We start from the raw sequence: 22,749 nt of genomic DNA on the forward strand, positions 1-22,749 counted from the left end.
TTTAATATATTAATATGAAACTTTATAAAGTTACCGAATAGTATCTTAAACATAATAGAATTAGTTACATTATAAAAATTATTATATATATATATATTAATTTTAAAATTGATTGATCAAAATAAACAATCTATGAGAAAAAAATTATCTTGAAATAATGTTTTTTAATATAATGTAACGAATTGATATATTATTTACATCAAAAGAAACTAAAAGGTTACTTTTTTTAAAAGTTGCAAAACACTAAAATTTCTGGAAGCGGATTTTTCAATTTTTTTTCATTTTAGGTATTTTTTTAAAATTTCGGTATTTATGCTGACGTGGCACGTCGGTATTTGTATAAATAATTTTGTTGAAGGTATTTTTATAAATAAAATTAATTTTAAGTATAAAATTAAAAAAACTTCTAATATATATATGCATTAGCATAAATCAAAATACATATTAGTATAAAATTAAAATAATTATTCTATTTATATTTCTACAAAAATTATTATCAAAATTAACATTTCTAAAACTATATATAACTATAATAAAAGATTGTTTTGCTCAAAAAGATATAGTGATAAACAAATCTATTCTGTCAGATTTAATTAATCCCTTTATCATCCACTATTGTTGCCTAATTGTTGATTCTTCAAATTTACTATAATAATATAGAGACTCAACATAAAATATTTATCTCTTAAAACTTTACCACTTTATTTGTTCACTTTCTCTTAACAACATATATTACATATATAATTATTTATATATAGCATAAGTGATCTTCAAAATTAGTAGAAAAATCACTCTTGTAATACAAACTAATAAAATTACTTTGCATAAAAAAAAAAAACTAATATAGATGTAATTTATTTGCAGGTATGACTCAACTTTCTCTAGCCACAAAAAAAAAAAAAAAAAACCTTATTGCGAATTTAGGACAATTGATAGAGATCTTAAATGAGATGAAATTATTGTTCATATTTTTCATTTTTATGATCATTTATAAGGACCGAGTAAATAAAAAAAAAGTGGAACTTCTTTATGTAGGCATCAAATTCGTCAATTAAATTATTATAGAATGATATATGAAAGTGACTTAGCATACATAGAGAGTACTCGTATGGATAGAAGAACATTTACTGTTTTATGTCATCACCTCAAAACCACTGGAGGATTGAAGGGGAGTAAAAATGTGGATGTTGAAGAAATGGTCGCAATTTTTTTTTACATATAATAGCTCACAATATTAAAAATAGAATTGTGAGACGTCAATTCACACGTTCTGGTGAAACTGTTAGTTGACATTTCAATATGGTATTAAATGTTTTGTTACGTCTTCATGGTGTATTGCTAAAAAAACCTATGGTAATTCGTGATGATTGCACTGATGAAATGTGGAAATGGTTTAATAATTGTTTGGGGGCGCTAGATAGGACATATATTAAAGTTAATGTCTTAGCTTTAGATAGGCCTAGATATAGAACCAGATTGAACGAAATTGCTACTAATGTATTAGGAGTAGTTTCACAAGATATGCAATTTATTTATGTTTTGCCTAGATGGGAGGGTTCAGCTGCTGACTCTAGAGTTTTACGAGATGCTATAAACATGAATAGATTTAAAGTTCCACAAGGTGAAATTATTTTCTCTTTTGTTAATTATTATTTATTGATACTCATCTTAAATAAGATTTCTCACAATTATATTTGATAAATTGTAGGATATTATTACTTATGTGATGCTGGGTATCCTATTGGTGAAGGTTTCTTGACACCTTATAGAGGACAACGCTATCATTTAAATGATTGGACATTCATTTGCTAAGAATGTAGTTGAAAGAGCATTTGGGTTGTTGAAGGGAAGATGGGCAATTCTTAGAGGTCGATCATACTATCCTGTAAAAATTCAGTGTCGCATCATTCTAGCTTATTGTCTTCTTCACAACTTGATTAGAAGAGAAATGCATATGGACCCTTTAGAGCACACAGATCATGATAATGGCAATGATAGAAACGAAGATGGTGATTATGCAGATAATGATTGTTACACATATATTGAACCATCAGATGCTTGGACAACTTGGAGGGATAATTTAACTAGAGAATTGTTTGAGCAATGGCAAGAAAATCGACGTTTATAAATCCTATTTTGATAGTTTTAAGAATAATTACTAATTAAAACTTACTTTTTAAATGCTTCTTAATTTTTGTAAAGAGTTGTAATTGATATTATTTTATTTACGATGAATTATTTTTTAGTTGATCAAGATATATGTTAATGTTTGTTAAAATATCTATTTTATTTTGTTTTATCTTTAATTCTTGATAATGATTTATTAACTTGTAGGAGATATCATGGAAGCCACTTCTCAATCGACGCCAATTGGTGGAAAAAAACATCAATGGACTTCCATAGAAGATTTAAAGTTGGTGGAATGTTTGATAGAAATGTGTAACAGCGGAAGGTGGAAGGCTGATAATGGTACATTCAAGCCTGGATATCGGCAACAACCTTGAAAAAAATGATGAATGACAGAATTCCAAATTTTGGAATTAAAGCACAACCATACATTAACTCTCGTCTCAAGATATTAAAGAGACAATATACGACAATTTCTGATATGTTGGGACCTTCTGCTAGTGATTTTGGTTGGAGTGAGGAACTCAAATGTGTGGTAGCTGATAAAATTGTGTTTAATGAGTGAGTTAAGGTTAGTTACTATAGAAAAAATTTACTTCATTAATTGTTTAATTAATTATTCATTATTTTTTTTAGTTTAATGATATATAATTTTGTAGAGTCATCCAACTGCAAAAGGATTATTAAACAAGCCATTTCCGTATTATAATGAACTTGCTATAGTATATGGAAAGGATCGTGCTACTGGAGATGGTGCAATGGGATTCTCTGAAACACTTGATGAAATTGCAGAAGAGATAAATAATGGTTGGAATGATGACTATGATCCCTTTGATACACTTGATGAGATGAATGCTAATGCAAGCATGAATAACAATATACCTTCAAGTCAAACAACTCGAAAGGCTAAGAGAAAATCAAATAATAGAGATCCATTGGTTGAACTACTTTCTAAGTCAATGCAAGAATTTAGTACTATGCAAGCTTCTGCAAGTAATTCTATTAGAAAACTTGCTGATTGTTTTCAACATGAAGCTGATAGTGCTGCTAGGAGAATGAACCTATATGAAGAGATCAAAAAAGTTGATGGACTCACAAATTCCCAACGACTTAAAATTGGAAAACTTCTAGTTTCAAATCAACCCCACATCGATTACTTCTTCACTTTAGAAGAAGAACTAGGGAACTAAGCCGGGCTTCGCGTGGTGTTGTCCAATTTTTATAATCTTTTTATGTAAATATATATTATATGAATATATATTTTTACGCATTGAGTAATATAATCTAAAGTATAACATTAATTTTGACGTGTATTTTATAAACAAAGTAATAGTACTGTAATTGGAAACCTGATTTGTTATTTTTAAAATATATAGAAAGATTGCAATTTTGGGACAAATATTTTAAATGATAACCAAAAAAATATTAAAAATTAATAAATCCCTAAATAATAATCTATATTTATACTATTGAAAAATAATATTAGTCCACTTTTAAAAATTATAGATATTGCTATAGGGATGTTTAAGCGAGTTAGAGTGGGTTTTATTTTAGTTTTTTTTCTTTAATAAAAATACTTATTATTAATAAACGCAAAAAATATAATTTTTGAACTTAAATATTTTAGATTATTTTCTTATTTATTAATAATGCATGAAGTGTTGTTTTTATTTTAGTTTTTTCTTAGAATTTATTTAAATATAACTTTTATCTATTCTTATTTAATTACTATAATAATTTTACATAAATAAATATAAAAATATTATACGAAAAAATATATGTGAGTGATATTCATTTATTTTAATCTCAAATAAAATGACATTAAATTTATTAATTTACATAAATTTTTATGAATATTTATTTTATTTTATATTTAATTAATATAAAAGAGATATAATAGTTACTATTTTATTTTATTTAACTTTTATACAATAATATATAAGATTTCTGTGCTCAACCAAACACTATAATCTAATTAACAGTAATCTATTTAGATATTCCCATAGATATAACCAAACACAGTAATAAGTTTACAGATAATCATATTTTCCTCCATAATATTCTCATTAATTAGATTATTTTGAACCCCTTATTGTTTTTTTTTATTAGGATTGACCATTTACTTTCTCTGCTTGTAAGTTATTTTTTGAACTTATCCTCTGTTTGTTGATTATTGTAGGGAATTTTCCAATCATATTAGCAGAAGTTGTTGCATTAGTGGTTGCGTTGGATTGATCTCTCACTCTTGGTCTTCCTCTTCATGTGGTGGAGTCAGTTGCTTAGTCTTGGTTTTGGCTCTCCCAAAATATTTTTCTCTTTATAATGAACTAAGTTCCTTATTGAATGATATTGCTAGTTTGCTTTTTAGTTTTCATGAGACATTTCTAGTTCATGTTTAATGTACAACCAATAAGACTGCTCATGAATTAGCTGTACATGGTGAATGGTGAATTGACTTGAATTGAGGATTTTCTTTCTTTTTTTTAGTTAACGTAATAAACTCTCTTATTGTTGTTAATAAGAGTTTAATTTAAAAAAAAAAAAAAAAAATATCCTAAAGAGAAAGACAGTTTGCCACACAAGCAGATGCTAGTATGTTTACGAAAATACCCCTTTTCTCCGGTTATCGTCGAATTGTTTCTTTCTACTCTATCGTGAATAAACGTCCCTCGTAATCCAAAACCCAAATCCTCAATTCCTTCATCTCCACTCCACTCACCATTGCACCATTTTCTTACCTTGCTATGAAACCCTAGGCCTATCTGCTTCAGCACTCTTCAATGGCGGTTCGAGCCGTCAACACCTGCTCCATCCTCCGCTCCGCTTCATCTCCTCCTTTCTGCACCGTCCGATGCCTCCCTTTCCATTTCAAGACCTCTTACTTTCGCGCTTACTCCACTTCTAAACTAGGATTTTCATTACCCCTGCTATACTCTCAAAGGAGTTTTATTGATCAGGGGGGTGTACGGAGCTTCTCTGCTCATAGTTTGTTCGATAGCGTCATGGATGAGCTTCGAACCTCGCGAAGATGGAGGATAATTTGCGCAACCTCCAAGTAGGTGTATTCTTCTCTAATTTTTCGTTCTTCATTACTGAATTTGTTTACAGTGTTTGGATATTGAAACGATAAAGCTTAGTAATTCCTTATACGATTTTGCTTTGTCTTTGGCTTGTTGGAGTTTCTCGTAAATATATTCTAATACTCAACTAGTGTGGAATTCTTGACCATATTTTACAATTTCTTTTTTCCGTCTGTTACTTTTTGAACATGTATATAATATGATTATTTAGTGACTCTTTTCAGAATAGAAATACCAGCAAAAGGAGATTCTTTAGAGGATAGACTCGGAAAACGCACTATACAGAAAGGGTTGCTATTAGAGTTCAAGAAGGATTCTGATAGAGTATTGCTTGCTGTTGCTCAGAAACCAGATGGCAAAAAGAACTGGATGGTCTCTGATCAGGTTCTAGTAGAAACAACTATTGCGGCATGTTGAATAGGTTGCTAGGTGTTGGATTTCATTGCTTCTTCTTTGAAATCTTAAAAAAATTGATGTTGGTTGTAATAATTCTTTTTAAGTATTTGTTTTCCTTGACAGAATGGTGTAGTGTCGTCCATTAAACCTCAACAAGTTACATATATTGTTCCTGGCATTGAAAAGTTTGATCATGCAGATATTGGGGACTTTATTCAGAAAGCTCAGGATAATTTGGTTCGTTTGGCAGAAACATAAATCGTTTGTTTTCTTTTAAAAATGTTGCAATTTGTAAAGAATCCTAGAGAAGGCAGTTATGTAAAATTTCAGTGCATATTTTGTTTGGTACAGGATCCTGCATTGCTAGAATTTGCTTGGGTTGAGCTTCTTGAAAAAAATAAGTTGGTGACTACAGAAGAATTAGCTGAGGTACAATACTATCCTAGTTTCATGGATATATAGTTTTCTCCTTCAGTGACTTTAGTTGTTCTACAGATGATTTTTGGTAGCGCGATGCCTCTAGAGAGTTATTGTACCCATGTTTTGCTTTCGAAAGATGAAATATATTTCACAGTGATAGAGGCAAAAGGTTCTTGTTCCATGTACGGAGCTCGACCTACTAATCAGGTACTGTATATGTAAAATTCTGCGTGTATTGGTTTGTTGGCAGTAGCTGAATGTTATATGCCACTTATAGACCGGAATTTCTGGCCTTGTTTTTGTGTGTGTGCATATATATTGTTACAGTGATAGCTCATCTGTTTTAAAAATAGGTGGAGGAGCTTCTTCATAGGAAGCTCATGAAAGAGGCTTCTGAGAAAGAGTTGCAAGAATTTGTTCAGTTATTGAAATCTGCTAAATCAATGCCTATGGATGCTAAACCTCCCAAATCAACTTGGCTGGGTGAAGAGAAAATTAGGCGAAAAATTGAATCTCTTGAATTATATGCTATTGATGCCTGCAAAAGTGATGACCAAAAGAAAACTGCTGGATTGGTATATCTGTCTCGACTTGTTTATTTTGCTGTGAATTTGTAACACTTCAGTTAGACATATTACTAGGATATTGCTCTTTGTGAGGCACCTTTATCATATATAACATAGATTTTCCTATCTTGTTAGATTCTTAAAACAATGGGGTTAGCAAAAACAGCATCATCAGCAGTATATCTCCTCATAGATATTGGTTATTTTCCTGTTCATGTGAATCTTGAACTGTTGAAGTTAGGGATCCATACTGATCATTCTGAAGTAGTAACAGAAGCTGCAAAAAGTCTTCTGGAAGAGTCATCTGATCCTGATGAGGTCAGCCTTCTATACAAATGAGACTACAAAAGGGTTTTTATGTAGCAAGATACTGTTCAGTTATAATATTGGAAATGTGAGGTTTTAAAAAGTTAAAATATGCAAATTAAAAATTGTGACTTGAGATTCTCTTCATTATCTGAAATATTAATAATTATTATTTTAGCATGCAAAGTTTTTTGCTAATATCAGTATTGCCACTCCTATGATCTTTAAGATGGTTCTCTCTGAATTGGAGAGCTAAAACTGTTTATCAAGATCTTCACACTTGCTTTTTTCTACAACTAGAAGGAAATGAAGATGCATGATGAATGCTATTGCTTCTAAAGTTATTCTTTGCCTGATGCTTATTTTGTTTTCTTTGTTTTAGCATAATAGAAATGATCTTACTCACCTGAAGGTTTATGCCATTGATGTTGATGAGGCTGATGAGGTAACTTGATCTGTTTTTTCTCTCTATTTTAAACTCTGCCATAGAAAAAGTGGGAGTTTCTCAATTTAAATTTGTACTGATACATAATTTTTCAGCTTGATGATGCCCTAAGCGCAACAAGGTTGCAAGATGGACGTATAAAAATTTTGATCCATGTTGCAGATCCTACTAGATTTCTTGATCCAGGGAACATAGTTGATAGGTAAACTTTTAGAACACTAAGAGACGTAAAACTATATTTTAATTTTACTTATTGGTAATCTATGTGGTTTAGGGCTGCAATGAAAAGAGGAACTTCAGTTTTTCTGCCCACTATTACTTATCCCATGTTTCCAGAGATACTTGCCATGGAAGGAATGAGTCTGAAGCAGGGAGAGAATTGTAATGCTGTTACAGTGTCTGTTGTGTTGCATTTTGATGGCAGGTAGAAAGTTAATTTTCTTTTTAATTCTGTTTAAAATGCAATTATGTAGCTTTAGAATTGTACACATTATTAGAATTTCAAGGTATTACTTTTACTTTGATATGTTAGAGATTCGAGCTATACCTAGATATGTCATGGTCTTTGAGGTAAGTTACCTTATGTTAAAAAGGAGAGTTATGTGAGACATAGATATTTGTTGAATTAATCTTCTTTAATTTACAAAGTCTCCTGTTATATTGCTTCCATTTATGATATGTTACCTTTTCTTTTCGGGATACAATGTGGTTGTTGGAATTTAATTTTTATCACCACATGACATCTACATACAATGTTTACCAACTGGATATAGGGAATTAGAAACATATTAGATATACATGTAGTATTCTTAGACACCTCTTGGAATAATAGAATTTAGAGATGATTTCTGCTAAACTTCTTATATGGTTTCATTTATTGTAGTTAACTACCTATTTAAATTTTTTGGAGGCAAAATTCTCTAATTAGTTTTATTTCTTGTAGTGAATTACAACAAAGTGGGTGAATAATAGAATATAGGGATGATTGCGGCTAAACTTCTTATATAGTTTTATTTATTGTAATTAACTATCTATGTAAAATAATTGATGGAAAACTCTCTGTTTAGTGTCATTTATTATAATTAACTATCTATGTAAAAACTTTGATGAGAAAAATACTTAAGTTGTAGATTTTGTTGTAATTAACTACCTATCCAAAAGCAATTTAAATCTAGAAAGTACTCATAGTATTAGATTTTGAATTAAATTTCAGATTTAAATTATTTTTAATTTTTAGATTTAAATTGTTTTCCATAGGTAGTTAATTGCAAAAAATTATATTACTTCGGTACTTTGCTACCATTTTTTTTTTACATTTGTAATTAACTGCAACAAAATCTACTACTTAGATACTTTTGTAACCAATTTTTTTATGTAGGTAGTTAACTGCAATAAATAATACTACATAGGGAGACTTTAGCCGCAATTATCTCTAGAACATAGATAATAAAAGGTTATGTGACGTGCGTAGTGAATGAGATGGAACAGAGTAGTATTATTACAACAGTAGAGAGAATTAGAATTGCAATTTTGGCTCTTGGGAGAGTTTAGGTCTTTCAAATTCCTCAACCGTTCAGTTTTTTCTTATCAATTTGTTCAATTTAATATCTATTTTCAGATTTTCCTATTTTCCATGTTTTTCTACTTTCAATCTTTCTTTGTTTTTGCCTACTATCCTTACTATTGATTTGAAGATCCTTACTGGAGTATATCATATTCCTGTACACTAGTGAAGGGTGATGAGTATTTCTTTATATTTGTCAGCCTAATTTGTTTTTATAATAAAATCTTCCTCAAAATCTCTCTCTGTGGCTCTATAGTGTTGCAGAAGTGTCAGTGGAGAATTCAGTCATTAAACCAACTTACATGCTGACACATGAGAGCGCATCTGAGCTGCTTCATTTGGATCTGGCAGAAGAGGTTGAACTAAAGCTTTTGTCTGAGGCTGCTACTCTACGATTGCAATGGCGTTGCCAGCAGGTTGATTTTAGTGAACTAAATAAATTTTTATAGCTAAACTACTAATAGTTTGCTGGATTTGTTTTGCTTTTCGCGGTTATACTTTTCTAAAACCTTTATTGACTAAAAATCTTCAGTTTAAAAATGATCTATCATATTTCTCATGGTTGTATACCTATGACTTATAAGCTGCTGTTGTTCAGTAAAAATGTAATCTAGAAAAACATTGGGTGGAATCTTAAAATATCATAAAAACATGAAGTAACTGAAGAAAAAATGTTGAACATTTTGTGGAGGAAGGGTTTTTTTTTAATATAAATATATATATATATATAAAATAACAAAAAAAAGGTAAGTTTTTTATGTACATTTCGTGTTGAGTGTTGTTCACAAGAAGTGGAAATAGACAACAAAATGTACATTGTTAAAATCAACTACCCTTAGTATTAGTGAGGGTAGTTGTGTTATTAAGAGTGGCTGCTCAAACATGCATGTGTTTGCTCATGTAGGAAAATCACTCTATTTTTAGTATTATTCTTGTGTAGCTGTAAGTCAACTATTGTAATTTATTGATTCCATATTTTTAGGATATAGTTAAGAGTTTTATTCTGTCATTGTTATTTGATTTTTTCCCTTTTAAGGTATCCTTGTACATGTTAAACACATGGTTTTGTATGAGAAATAATATAGAGAAATTACCTTCTTTATTGACTGCTCCTACAGAGTCTTAAGATTGGAGTCCTTTCTGAGCACCTGTATTGCAATTGCTATAGTTTACTGCTTCTCAAATGTTGTAGGGTTTGGCAAAGAACTCTAATTTCGAACTTGGATCTGCTGAGTTTGGAAAATTTCTTAGTATTAAAAAAAGGTTTAGTGAAACTTAAAACATCTGCTTTGAAAAGTTGCATGTACATGGTCATATTGCTACTACATGCTTGGTGATTGCTTGAATCAAAAGTGCCTCTTGGATAAATTTGAGTCAGTATTAGTGTGTTGATTACCACATGCTTATCTCTCCCTGGAGGAAGATTATGAGAAATCATTTTTATTCTTTATAGTTATTTTTTTCTTCATCTTCTGACAGATTACTACTTCCATTAGTTAATTCTTGTGATATATGCTTTATAGCTTGTAATTTCCATTGGTCAGCGATTCCGTAATAAAATAAAATGTGAGACATGAGCTCTGTGGACTGAACTTCATACAATGTATTGTATGAAGCTGATGTGGATTGATTGCAATAGCTTGTGTCAATTTTTTGTGGGAATAAGTTTTCTGAAGCTGATTATATTTGCACGTGCAGGGTGCTATTGATGCAGCCAATTTAGAAACACGTATCAAAGTGGCTAACCCAGAAGATCCAGAACCTTTAATCAATCTCTATGTCGAAAACCAGGCAGACCCTACGATGCGACTTGTTTCAGAAATGATGATACTCTGTGGAGAAGCTATAGCTACTTATGGTTCCCGCAATAGCATTCCCTTACCATACAGAGGGCAGCCACAATCAGATATTGACATGTCTGCATTTGCACATCTTCCAGAAGGACCTGTTAGAAGTTCAGCTTTGGTTAAAATAATGCGTGCAGCTGAAATGGATTTCAGGAATCCTATCCGCCATGGAGTTTTAGGGATTCCTGGTTATGTTCAGTTTACATCTCCCATTCGTAGATATATTGATCTCCTTGCTCATTATCAGGTTAGTTCCTTCTTATCATGGCGGAAAGTAGAAAGCATTTTAAATTGTGTAAACTTCATTGTCTTCAATTCAGTTTATTTTCTTCTTGAGAAATGACTTGCTTTTTTCTTTTTGCCATTTTTTGTTTTCCCCAAAAAAGAACTGCAAGACTAACGAGAATAAAATGGTAGCTTTTGCCACCACCCCCATCTGTTGAATATAATATGTGCGCCTTGTTTTGTTTTGAGCAGCAAATCTGACTATCACCTAGTACTAGTAAGATTATTAGTTAGAGGAGAGTCCAGCAATTATAAAGTTGTATCATGAATTTTTTTCCTTCTTCCAGACTATCTAATTACATTACATGGGAATGCTGCACTTGCATGACAGTAAAACAATATCTCTTATTATTGTTGTATTAGTTGTAATTCCTTGAAGTTGCTGTATCGTGTATTCATTAAATTTTTTTGTATGCTTGTAACACTACTCCTGAAAACGTTGGTTCATGGTGTGTTTTAAAAAAATTATGTGAGTTTGCAGGTTAAGGCATTTCTTAGAGGTGAGACTCTTCCTTTTACACCCGGTCAGCTGGAAGGAATGGCCTCTATCATAAACATGAATACTAGAGTAGCAAGAAGGCTCAGCAACATCAGTCTTCGATACTGGATTATAGAATATCTTAGAAGGCAACCGAAATCGAGAAAATACCACGCATTGGTTCTTAAGTTCATTAAGGATCGTAATGCTGCCATAATGTTAACTGAGGTAAGCTATATTCTTTCCATAAACTCTTGTAGAGGTTATGTGTGGTAGTATAAAAAAGATTAAAATCTCATATGTATGCATTTAGTAAGATAAATATGTGAATCGATGACGGGGGTAACCAAAATATAGAGCAATAGCAATAGAACAATAGCAAATATTGAGAAAAAAACCAGCAACATAGATGAAGAACTTAGGGAAATTTGAAAATGAAATGGCCAAAGTAGTACAAGATTCCACAAGTTTCGAGAGTCTGGGTCTCTCCTTGATGCTGTGTATCAATTACTAATCTCATAATACCTGTAAATTGTCACTTACTCACCTATATATACTAACCAATTCGCTCCCAATCACTACCCTATATATCCTCTCCTATTAATCTTGGGGTCTAACATTATTGGCCGATCGAATTTCACCTTGTCCTCAAGGTGAAGGATAATCGCATCAATCTCTAAACTACCTGTATAGCATTTCTGTTGTCAAACAACCATTTTGTGGAATAGCCTCAATTAAAGGGTAACAAATTACAAATGAAAGAAAAAGGCCAGTAAAGAGCATTCCTTGGCTCATCGCACAAGTCGCGAAAGAACGAATGCACTCGGAGAGCCGATCTTTATCAAAAAACCCATTTTAGTGATGTCATTTTCTTAGCCATCTCCTTAGAAATCTTGGGTCTGGGTCGCAAAGAAACTCCCAAACAAATCAACGTTCTTCCTCGATTGAAGACCCAACACTGCACAAATTTCTTTTGTGAAATTACTGTATTATGCTTATGATACCTGAATGAGGAAGAATGACATAGAGAATTACGAACTAATACAAATATGAAGTTATACACTGGTTATGTAGAATTCTTGATTTTCCTTCGTCAACATTACCAACTTCGCCATCCATCCTGCAAAAGAGTCACTTTCAAGTGCTCTTTATCACAATGAATGTCCATAAGCTCATTTGCAAAATGAACTTCTCCAACACATGGATACCCCTCTCAAAGGAAAACCCAGATGGTAGAAAACAGAGCACGGAAAACTTGGGTACCTCTCTCAAAGCAAAACCCCGATGGTGGAGAAACAATTGTCGTTGCTCCCTGCCTATTGTACCAATAGTGTTTGACCACCCAACGCCTCCCGGTGTGCTGTCCAAGGATAGATCTGGACATCGCAAGTCCATTGCCGAGCTTCCATGGTGGTCGATGATCTCGGAATGGAGAACATGGCCGTCTGAAAGCGGTGAGGGGCCTGGGGTGAAAATTAAAACAAGGCTTTTTTTATATAATTATTTTGACACAATGTCGGTTTATCTTTAATTTACTCAGTATTTCTATAAAAATGTTAAGTTCATAATGTATCACCATTTCTTAGCACTAGCTTTATAAAAAATAATTCTTTAAAATTGTATTAAAAAGTGTCAAATATATACAAATATAAATATTTTGTTCTTTCTCTAAGAAAAAAGTCTTCCAACAATAGCTTTTTGTTTATATATTTATACAACCAGTTTGATATTTAATTAACTAAGAATATTTCTAATAAAATGTTAATATATTGCCATTTTCTCGCACGAAAGATAATTTCTTGAATTATATGTTAAAAGTTGTATCAAATATAGGGATATTGGCGGCTAAACCACCTGAACTTTACGGTTTGTAACACTTAACCGCAAAAATCGAATTTTTGGCGACTAAGCTACCTAAACCCTGGTTACGTTTTGCTCTGCACACCTCCGTCCAAAAATCACAGTTAAGTGCCACGGTGGACTGTCCACGTGTACACACTTGTACACGTGGCAAATTTTTAGTGGTCTACGTAATTTTTTTTTAATATGATTTTTTAATTTTTTTTTTTAAATATTTATAATTATTTTTTAAAACTAATATTACGTGGACTACTAAAAATTTGCCACGTAGTAGAGGTTGAGTTTGTTGCCCTCTGTCAAAAACTGAGCGCGATATCAACACTAGGATAATCCCAAAGCTCTACTTCTCAACAGCTAAAGGTGGGGGTGGACGGGATCCTTACCAATCCAATTGCATTAGACCAATCTAGTCCAATTACAAAATGTTAGATATCCAATTACAATTAAATTGGATGTGAATAGTAGTCAAAAGTAGGGGAATTTTCTGATATATTATTTCATTGTAAAGGATACGTATAAGGTTGCCCTAAAACAATACAATAATCTTTCTACTTTAATGTCAACTCACACTAATAACCACTTTCGTATAATAAATAAAATAGTACACAAATCAATTATTTTACAGCTTTAAACAATCATTCTAGAATCAAAAAACTTCCTAAAATAGTTTGATTTTCTCCGACACTCCCCCTCGAGCTGGTTTAAAGATGTCTGCCATAGCCAGCTTGCTATCCAAAAAATCAAATTGCTTTTTGAATAATACCTTGGTAATAATGTCTACTACTTACTCTTCGGTTGGAACATAATCATGAAAATCAGGCCTTACTCTATCTTTTCTTTGATGAAATTTTATCCATTTCTACATGCTTTGTACAGTCATGCAAAATTGGATTATGTGCAATCGAGATAGCAGCCTTGTTATCACAGTATAGTTTCATAGGGGATGCTTGAAATCCGTCAATTCTTCAAGTAACCTTCCTATCCATAATATCTCACACATATCACGAGCAACAACTCTAAACTCAGCCTCAGCACTACTTTTGGCAGCCACATTTTTTGTTTTTTACTCGGCCATGTGACTAAGTTACCTCCAACGAATGAACAATAACCTGATGTAGATCTTCTATCAACTATACTCCCAACCCAATCTACACCTGTATGGGCTTCAATTTGTAAATGGCCTCAACTTTAACATGAGTCCTTTTCTAGGTGTTCCTTTTAGATACTTAAGATTTTGTAGACAGCTTTGAAGTGTTTAGGTCAAGGTGCATGCATGAATTGACTCACCATACTCAATGAGAATGCTATATCTGATTGTGTGTGTGATAGGTAAATCAATCTTCCTACTAAACGTTGATAACGGTCCTGATCCTTCACATTCTTAGTTTGTGTGGGTTGCAATTTGACAATTGTTTCCATGGGTGTTTCAACTTGTTTGCATTCTAGCATACCTGTCTCTTGAAGCAGATAAAGAGCATACTTACGTTGATTTATAAAGATTCCTTCCTTGGACCCAAAAAATTCCATTCCAAGAAGGTATTTTAAAGTACGCAAGCCTCTGATCTCAAACTCTTGAGCAAGTCTCTTTTTCAACTCATCAAGTTCACCATGATCACCTCCAGTTAAAACAATATGATCCACATGCACTATTAAGATAGCTACCTTTCCTTCCTTTGAATGTTTATAAAACATGGTGTGATCTGCTTCACTCTGAGTATATCCATGACACCTCAACACTCTACCAAAGCGCTCAAACCAGGCACTAGGAGATTGCTTAAGCCCATACAAGGACTTTTTAAGTTTGCAAACTTTCCCAAATCCAACACCTTTTTCAAAACCAGGTGGGGGTGGAGGACTCATAAGCACTTCTTCTAGATCTCCTTTAAGAAAAGCATTTCACCATCTAATTGGTATAAAGGCCAACTAGAATTAACAATAAGAGAAAGCAACACCCAAATGGAATTTATTTTTGCAACAAGGGCAAAAGTTTCTTGATCATCAATTCCATAGATTTGAGTAAAACCTTTTTGCGACAAGCCTAGCCTAATACCTTGGGCACTCTTATCAGCTTTGGTTTTTATTGTAAAACCCATTTGCACCCAACAATCTTTTTCTCCTTCAGTACTTTTACAATCTCCCAAGTACCATTTTTACTCAAGGCATTCACTTCCTCTGTAACTGCCAAATTCAAATTCGGATCATCTAATCCTTCCTGTATATTTCTAGGCACAAGAAGTTCTGAAATATTTGTAGAAAATGCTTTATGGTTTTTTGACAAATGATTGTAAGAAATATATTTACAAATAGGATATTTAGTGCAAGTACGAGTTCCTTTTCTTAAGGCAATAAGAAGATATAAATTGGTGTTTTCTGGAATTACTCCTATACTAGATTCAGGCTAAGTAAGCGAAGTAGGAGAACAATTACCTAAAACATTTGGAAGACCGTTGCTTAGGGCTTCCGTTTGACCATGTGCCAGGATGATTACCTGGTCTTTATTTCTTTCAGGTACATTTCTCCTAGAATAAACTAAACCAAAGGTTCAATAACTCGTGTACCCTCTTCTATTAATCCTGGGTCTAACAATAATTGAAATTATGGAGGTTTTTCAAATGTATCCCGTGGGAAGGTGTGCTATTCCATTTTTTCCACTAATAAAAGAAAAACTAAGCCTATACCGTGATGGTATTAGTTTAACACAACATATGGTCATCAACCTAATTGACATGGAATAGCTTGGCCTTAGGTTTATTGTACCTTTCTTCTGATTTAGGATGGTGTCACTTTGATTTGAACTAACGATTAATGTAGGTTTAGCTTGCATCTCCATTCAAAAGTATGTCTATTCTTATGATACAAAATTATACCATAGAAATAGTGAGGTGTTTCTACATATTTCAATTATGGTTACGTATTATTCATTATTTCCTGTCTCCAAATTTTTTCTTTTTCCTTTTGGTACGAATTTGTAGTCTTCATGAATATACAAGTCTTTTTGGGACACTCATTATTAACAGTAACCTTTGTAGGTGGGGTTCCAAGCATCTGTGTGGGTGTCTACAGCACAGGTTGGAGACGAGGTATGGGTTCTGGTAGAAGAAGCTCATCCACGAGATGATATAATTTATCTTAAGGAGGTTCCTAGTTAAGAATTATAAACAGGTCCTTTTAGTCGACACATTGCCGGACAAAATTACTTCAATGATCTCTACTACAAGTAAGCATTATTTTCGTGTACCATCACTGGCAAATGCATTTGTTGATCCCTTATAATTGTTTTGAGACTGAAAATCAGTGTATTGGGAAATGAACAGCCTTTTATGTGATTTTGGTCAGATCCTTTTTTGTGTGGAACAAACCCAGTTTCAGCTCAATGACGATGGCTTTATGGAAACTGAGCAGGATGAGAAATTCTTCATTGACACTGTTTTGATAATCGACCATGTCTAACAAGAAGCCACAACAAGTTTTCTCCTCAGTTTGTGACCCAACTTGTTTTTAAACAGGCAAAGATATCAAATGTTCTTGAGATAATGGCCACCGTGTTTGCGCAAGCAATGCATGCCCCATTCTCTAGTATTTTTGTAGCCAAATAGTAAGGTTTAATTTTATTTGATCAATAATGTATAGTAGAAAAATGTTATAGGTACATTATTATTGTTGTATCAGAGCTTGAACATTAATTTCCTGATGTGTGATGTAGTTGTTTATAAAGTAGCAAGAAAAACAAAAACGATAAACTAATAATGAGTGAAACAACAATCGAGGGAAATGGTGGAAGTGATGTGTTCATATCCATAGTGTCTTTTTTGATAGATGAAAAGTAAATAATAGTTGTATACTACCGGGCATTAAATTGTTTCATTCTCTTAACGTGGCTTCTCACAAGATTCTTTCACGAGTAATTATCACTTTGGGAGAGTCTGGAGTTTTCAGTTCAAAAGGGTACTAACTCTGACCCTCATTTCGTTGGTGGGGTAAGGTTACTCACGTTCAGCATCAGCATCTATATCTGCCGTTGAAAAAATAGTGAATAACTTGTGTGGTTACTAAAACCAGTTAAGGGTTACTTTTGTCTCCAATCTTATAACCATATAGGCCCCCAAGGGGGGTTGTTTTTAGAGGTGGTGGTTGTGGTAGTGGTTGTTCCTCTCGTTATTATAGTAGCTATGCACCTAATGGGTGGGGGGTTGTTTTTTCTATTGTTAGGTAGACAAGACAGTAAAAGTTCTGGCAAATTTTACCTTGAAAGTGGGTAAAAACAATGAGTTCAAATTCTCTTTGGAGGAGAGGATAGATGAAGAAGCTAGGTCCTTCCAGTTTCATATGCTTTCAAAGCTCTAAAATTTCTCCTATCAAAACTTACAAGTCTAAAATAAGTAAAATTTTTGGTGTATCCGAGAGTGCTATAATATGATTTTTTACCTATTTATTTCAGTGGGATTAATTGACAATGCTGGCGGCCGTAACTTAGTCATTTAGTAATTTGTCCTGTGCAGAGATTTGTTCCAAAGTAAATTTTTTTATACGAAGTCGCTATCTGCCCAAACAAAGCTTTGCTCTCACCCTCTCCCAATACCTAAATGGAAAAAAAGAAAAGCATGCATCAAATTATTGTTCATAAATCACATCTGAAAATAACCCATTATTAAGGAATGAGGTCCAATATTAGTCCAACAAAACCAGGTTTGAGTAATGTCTTAGACGAATGGTCTGTGTGCCACTTGTTCTCAGAAAATGTCACTCCCATTTTGGTACCTTCAAACCTAAACCCACTCATTTTCTTAGCCATGTCTTCCTAGCTATTTTCTTAATTTAGCAAGGCCACTAATAGGAGAGCCTAATTTTGATTTAACAACCAGACTAAAAAAGCCCTTGAAGTAGTATCCGTAGTCTAGAGATAATATATTTATAAATGAAACTTAATCTTATCAGTGTAGAATGGTAGTGTATGTAATATTGTATATCATTGTTATATAAAATTGAATGTGTATCTCTTGAAATGGGACAAGGGAGAAACACTCCCATGTGCATAGCCAAGTTCAAACCACCAAGAAACGTTTATTTTGTTTTGTTCAAATGCGAGACGTAGCCAGCCATAACGTGTGGTGGTAGACTATGTACATATTTTTATATGATCATTTACTTTTAGGGCTTTATGTTATGCCCATTTGTATATAACACATAATAGTAATGAGGTTCATTTATGTCCGCCATTACTATTCTTACCAAAATATAGGAGGCTATATTATTATTAAACCCAACTATACAATGAGAACCCCTCACCCCCCAAATCAAATTCCATGATCATTAAAGCCTAATCAATACTCAAAACCTAATGACTAAAATTAGTATATTTATAAAATGAATGTGAAAGCACACTATACATTAGCATATGGTTACTAATACTATACTAATCTTATGCATCATGCACGCACGTGGCCCCAACAAATATGCTTTAAAATGAAAATTAGAGAGTCAATCTTTCATAATTGGAAGAGAATTAAGTGATGTAGAGAAGTGAGGGGAATGATCACATGGATTCAAAGATGAAGATTGAATTCATAAAGACGTGATATTAATGATAGGTCAGAAAGAAAAAAGGTCTGAAATATTGGATTTGTATTGTCCCCTTTGGTTTTTGGTGTTTGGTCTTCGGCCTTTGGCCCTTTGATAAGGTTCCATTCACAATCACATGATCATGCATGTTGTTGTTGTTGATCTTTCAAATCAGCCCATCCACTCTTGCTCCTAGTTTTCTTGACATCTCCCTTCCCTCTTCATGTGGGCACTATATTACTTTGTACATATATCTTGTTTGAATATAAAACAAAACACTTATTACTCAATATATAAATATATATAGAGTAATATTATATTTGCACACATAAATTACACACAAAATTGAAACACTTACATAGCAAATTCGTATTATATAATATTATAATTTAGAGAGAAAATAGAGAAGAGATGATAATTTTTTTAGTATCTTATTCCAATGTGTGATCTCCTATTTATACACTAATGAGAGTCAAATATTAAGAAAATAAAAAAAAAGAATATTGATTACAATTAATGGTAATAAATAAAAGATTTAGACATACATAGATTTATTAATATTTATAACACTCCCCCTTGAATGTCCATAATAATTGCTTCACTAAAAATCTCACCGAGAAAACCCAGTGGGACAAAACTCGATCAAGAAAAAAAGTTCAGTATGAAATTACTCCCCCTCATTTTGGCATTCATGGAGATCTTTTAATTGACGCATTCCAATCTTGTGAACCATCTTCTCAAAATTTGATGTTGATAATGACTTTGTGAATATGTCTACAAGATTATCACTTGATCGAATTTGTTGAACATCGATATCACCATTCTCTTCAAGATTGTGTGTAAAGATTTTTTTTTTTTGGTGAAATGTGTTTAGTTCTATCTCTTTTAATGTACTCTCTTTTACGTTGACGATGCAAGCAACACTATCTTCATAGAGAATTGATAGTACTTCTTTATTGGATGTTAATCCACATGTTCCTCGAATATGTTGTGTCATTGATCTTAACCAAACACATTCTCGACTTGCCTCGTGAATTGCAAGTATCTTAGCATGATTTGAGGAAGTAGCCACTAGAGTTTGCTTTATTGACCGTCAAGATATAGCAGTGTCACCGCAAGTGAACAAATAGCTAGTTTGAGATCTAGCTTTATGTGGATCATATATATATATATATATATATATCTTGCACTTGCGTAGCCAATAAGTTGTGCCCAAAATAATTAGAATAAAACAATCCTTTATTAATAGTATCCTAGAGATAGCGAAGTATGTGCTTCATCCCTTTTCAATGTCTATATGTTGGAGCAAAATTAAATATTGCTAACAAATTGACAGAGAAAGCTATATTAGGTCTTGTACAGTTAGCAAGATACATCAATGTTCCTATTGCACTAAGATATGGTACTTCTAGACCAAGTAGCTCTTCATGTTCTTCTCTAGGTCAAACAAGATTTTTTTTCACATCAAGTGATCTAACTACCATTGGGCTACTCAATGGGTGTGATTTATCCATATAAAATCGTCTCAAAATCTTTTTAGTATAAGTTGAATGATGAATGAAAATTCTACATTTTCAATGCTCAATTTGTAAACCATGACAAAATTTTATTTTTCCTAAATCTTTTATTTCGAACTCTTTCTTTAGATATTTCACAGCTTTTGAAAGTTTTTTAGGAGTTTCAATAATATTCAAATCATCAACATAAACAACTAAGATAACAAACTCAGAACTTGAATTTTTTATAAAAAACACACGGACAAATATGATTATTTGTATATCCTTCCTTCAATAAATATTCACTAAGTCGATTGTACCAATTGCGTACTGATTGTTTTAATCCATACAATGATCTTTTTAATTTAATTGAGCACATTTATCGATTGCTTGAATTATATGCATAAGGCATCTTAAATCCTTAAGGGATCTTCATGTAAATATCACTATCTAGTGATCCATATAAATAAGCTGTAGTGACTACATCCATTAATCACATATCAAGTTTTTCACTCACAGTCAGGCTAACCAAATATCTTAATGTTATAACATCTACCATAAGAGAATATGTCTCTTCATAATCAATACCTGATCTTTGAGAAAAACCTTATGCTACAAGTCTTGCTTTGTATCTCACGATTTTGTTTTTGTCATTTCTTTTACGTACACATACCCATTTGTATCTAATGAGTTTTACACCTTCAGGTGTTTAGACTACAGGTCCAAATATTTTACGTTTAGCAAGTGAATTCAATTATGCTTGAACTGCTTCTTTCCATTTTGGCCAATATTTTCTATTTTGACATTCTTTGATAGATTCAGGTTCAAGATCCTTGTCTTCATTTACAATTTCTAGCGCTACATTATAAGCAAAAATATTTTTGACAATTACTTTGAATCGGTCCCATTCTTTCCATTTATTGACATAATTTATTGAGATCTCATTATTTCTAATATTTTTAGGTACACGAATCTCTTCAAGAGATTTTTTTATGTCAACATCTTCCTCGAAATTTTTAGCCTCTTCATTAGGGCCATCTTGATTATTCGCTCCTTTTCTTTTTCGAGGATTTTTATTTTTGGAACCGACTGGTCTACCAAATTTCAAGCATGATTTAAAATCAATAGCTAATTGTCTTTCTGGGACTTCAATTCGAACTGGAGCATTTTCAGCTAGAATATGTGATTTTGTAATTTTCTTTGGGTCAGTGAATGCATTTGGTAATTGATTGGTAATATTTTGCAAATGAATTATTCTTTGAACTTCAAGTTCACATTAATTTTTATGAGGATCAAATTGAGATAATGATTGTGCATTCCATATAATTTCTTTTTCCAGTTGTTTCTTTTCCCCTCCCCCTAAAGTTGGGAAACTTATCTCATCAAAATGAAAACCAACAAAATATACTGTAAATATATCTCCAGTAGTGATTTCGAGATATTTAATGATAGACGGAGATTCATACCCAACATATATTCCCAGCCTCCTTTGAATACCCATCTTTGTTCGTTGTGGTGGAGCAATCAGAACATATACTGTATATAACCAAAGATTCTTAGATGAATATTTGGCTCCTGACCAAAACCCAATTGTAATGGGGAGAATTTGTGATATGATGTTGGCCTAATGCGTACAAGTGTCGCAACATGTAAAATAGCATGTCCCCAAGCTAAAATTGGGAGTTTTATTCTCATAAGTAATGGTCTTGTGATTAACTTGAGGCGTTTAATGAATGATTCTTCTAGACCATTTTGTGTATATACATGAGCAACAGGATGTTCTATTATCCCTATTGACATACAATAATCATTAAAAGTTTGTGATGTAAATTCACCAGCATTATCAAGACGGATTATCTTGATTGCGTAGTCTGGGAATTGTGCTCGTAATTAGATTATTTCAGCAAGCAATCTTGCAAATGCTACATTACGAGTAGATAATAAGCAAACATGTGACAATCTAGTTGATGCGTCTAACAATACCATAAAATATCTGAATGGTACACATGGTGGACAAATAGGCCCACATGGCTTAATGATTAATGTTTTTTGAGAACAAGCAGCACACGAGAACTCATTGAATAATAGAATCTTCTGGTTCTTCAATGGATGATCATGTGAGTTCTAAATTATTCCATGCATCATGATTGAACCGGGATGGCCTAACCGGTCATGCCAAACAATAAATAAATTTTTCTAGTTTGTGAACTTCTTGTTCACAATAGCATGAGTTTCTATTTTACTTATACGTGTAACGTACAAATCTGAAGACAAACCAGATAATTTTTCTGAAATATATTTTTTTTCTTGAAATAATAGA

At 32.5% G+C, this 22,749-nt stretch overlaps 1 protein-coding gene across 7 annotated transcripts; it reads left to right on the top strand.

Moving 5' to 3' along the window:
* The first annotated feature begins 4,720 nt into the window (after window positions 1-4,720).
* LOC115697523 (ribonuclease II, chloroplastic/mitochondrial) lies at window positions 4,721-17,065 on the top strand. 7 transcript variants are annotated; one of them, XR_009683478.1, is made up of 15 exons: window positions 4,721-5,182; window positions 5,432-5,591; window positions 5,727-5,840; window positions 5,955-6,032; window positions 6,099-6,230; window positions 6,377-6,598; window positions 6,725-6,907; window positions 7,278-7,340; window positions 7,436-7,542; window positions 7,615-7,764; window positions 9,161-9,320; window positions 10,603-10,998; window positions 11,518-11,742; window positions 16,404-16,591; window positions 16,689-17,065. XR_009683478.1 is itself a non-coding variant. In XM_061101856.1 (14 exons), the coding sequence occupies exons 1-14, from the start codon at window positions 4,908-4,910 to the stop codon at window positions 16,521-16,523; spliced, it is 2,385 nt and encodes a 794-aa protein (XP_060957839.1). In that variant the 5' UTR covers window positions 4,744-4,907; the 3' UTR covers window positions 16,524-17,065. The 7 variants fall into 7 exon arrangements, 1 of the variants encoding a protein (XP_060957839.1); XR_009683479.1 differs by having other exon boundaries at window positions 4,744-5,182; window positions 16,670-17,065; XR_009683477.1 differs by having other exon boundaries at window positions 4,745-5,182; window positions 16,711-17,065.
* The last annotated feature ends 5,684 nt before the right edge of the window (window positions 17,066-22,749 follow it).

The sequence above is a fragment of the Cannabis sativa genome, chromosome 7 (genome assembly GCF_029168945.1).
Source record: "Cannabis sativa cultivar Pink pepper isolate KNU-18-1 chromosome 7, ASM2916894v1, whole genome shotgun sequence".
Taxonomy (NCBI): domain Eukaryota; kingdom Viridiplantae; phylum Streptophyta; class Magnoliopsida; order Rosales; family Cannabaceae; genus Cannabis; species Cannabis sativa.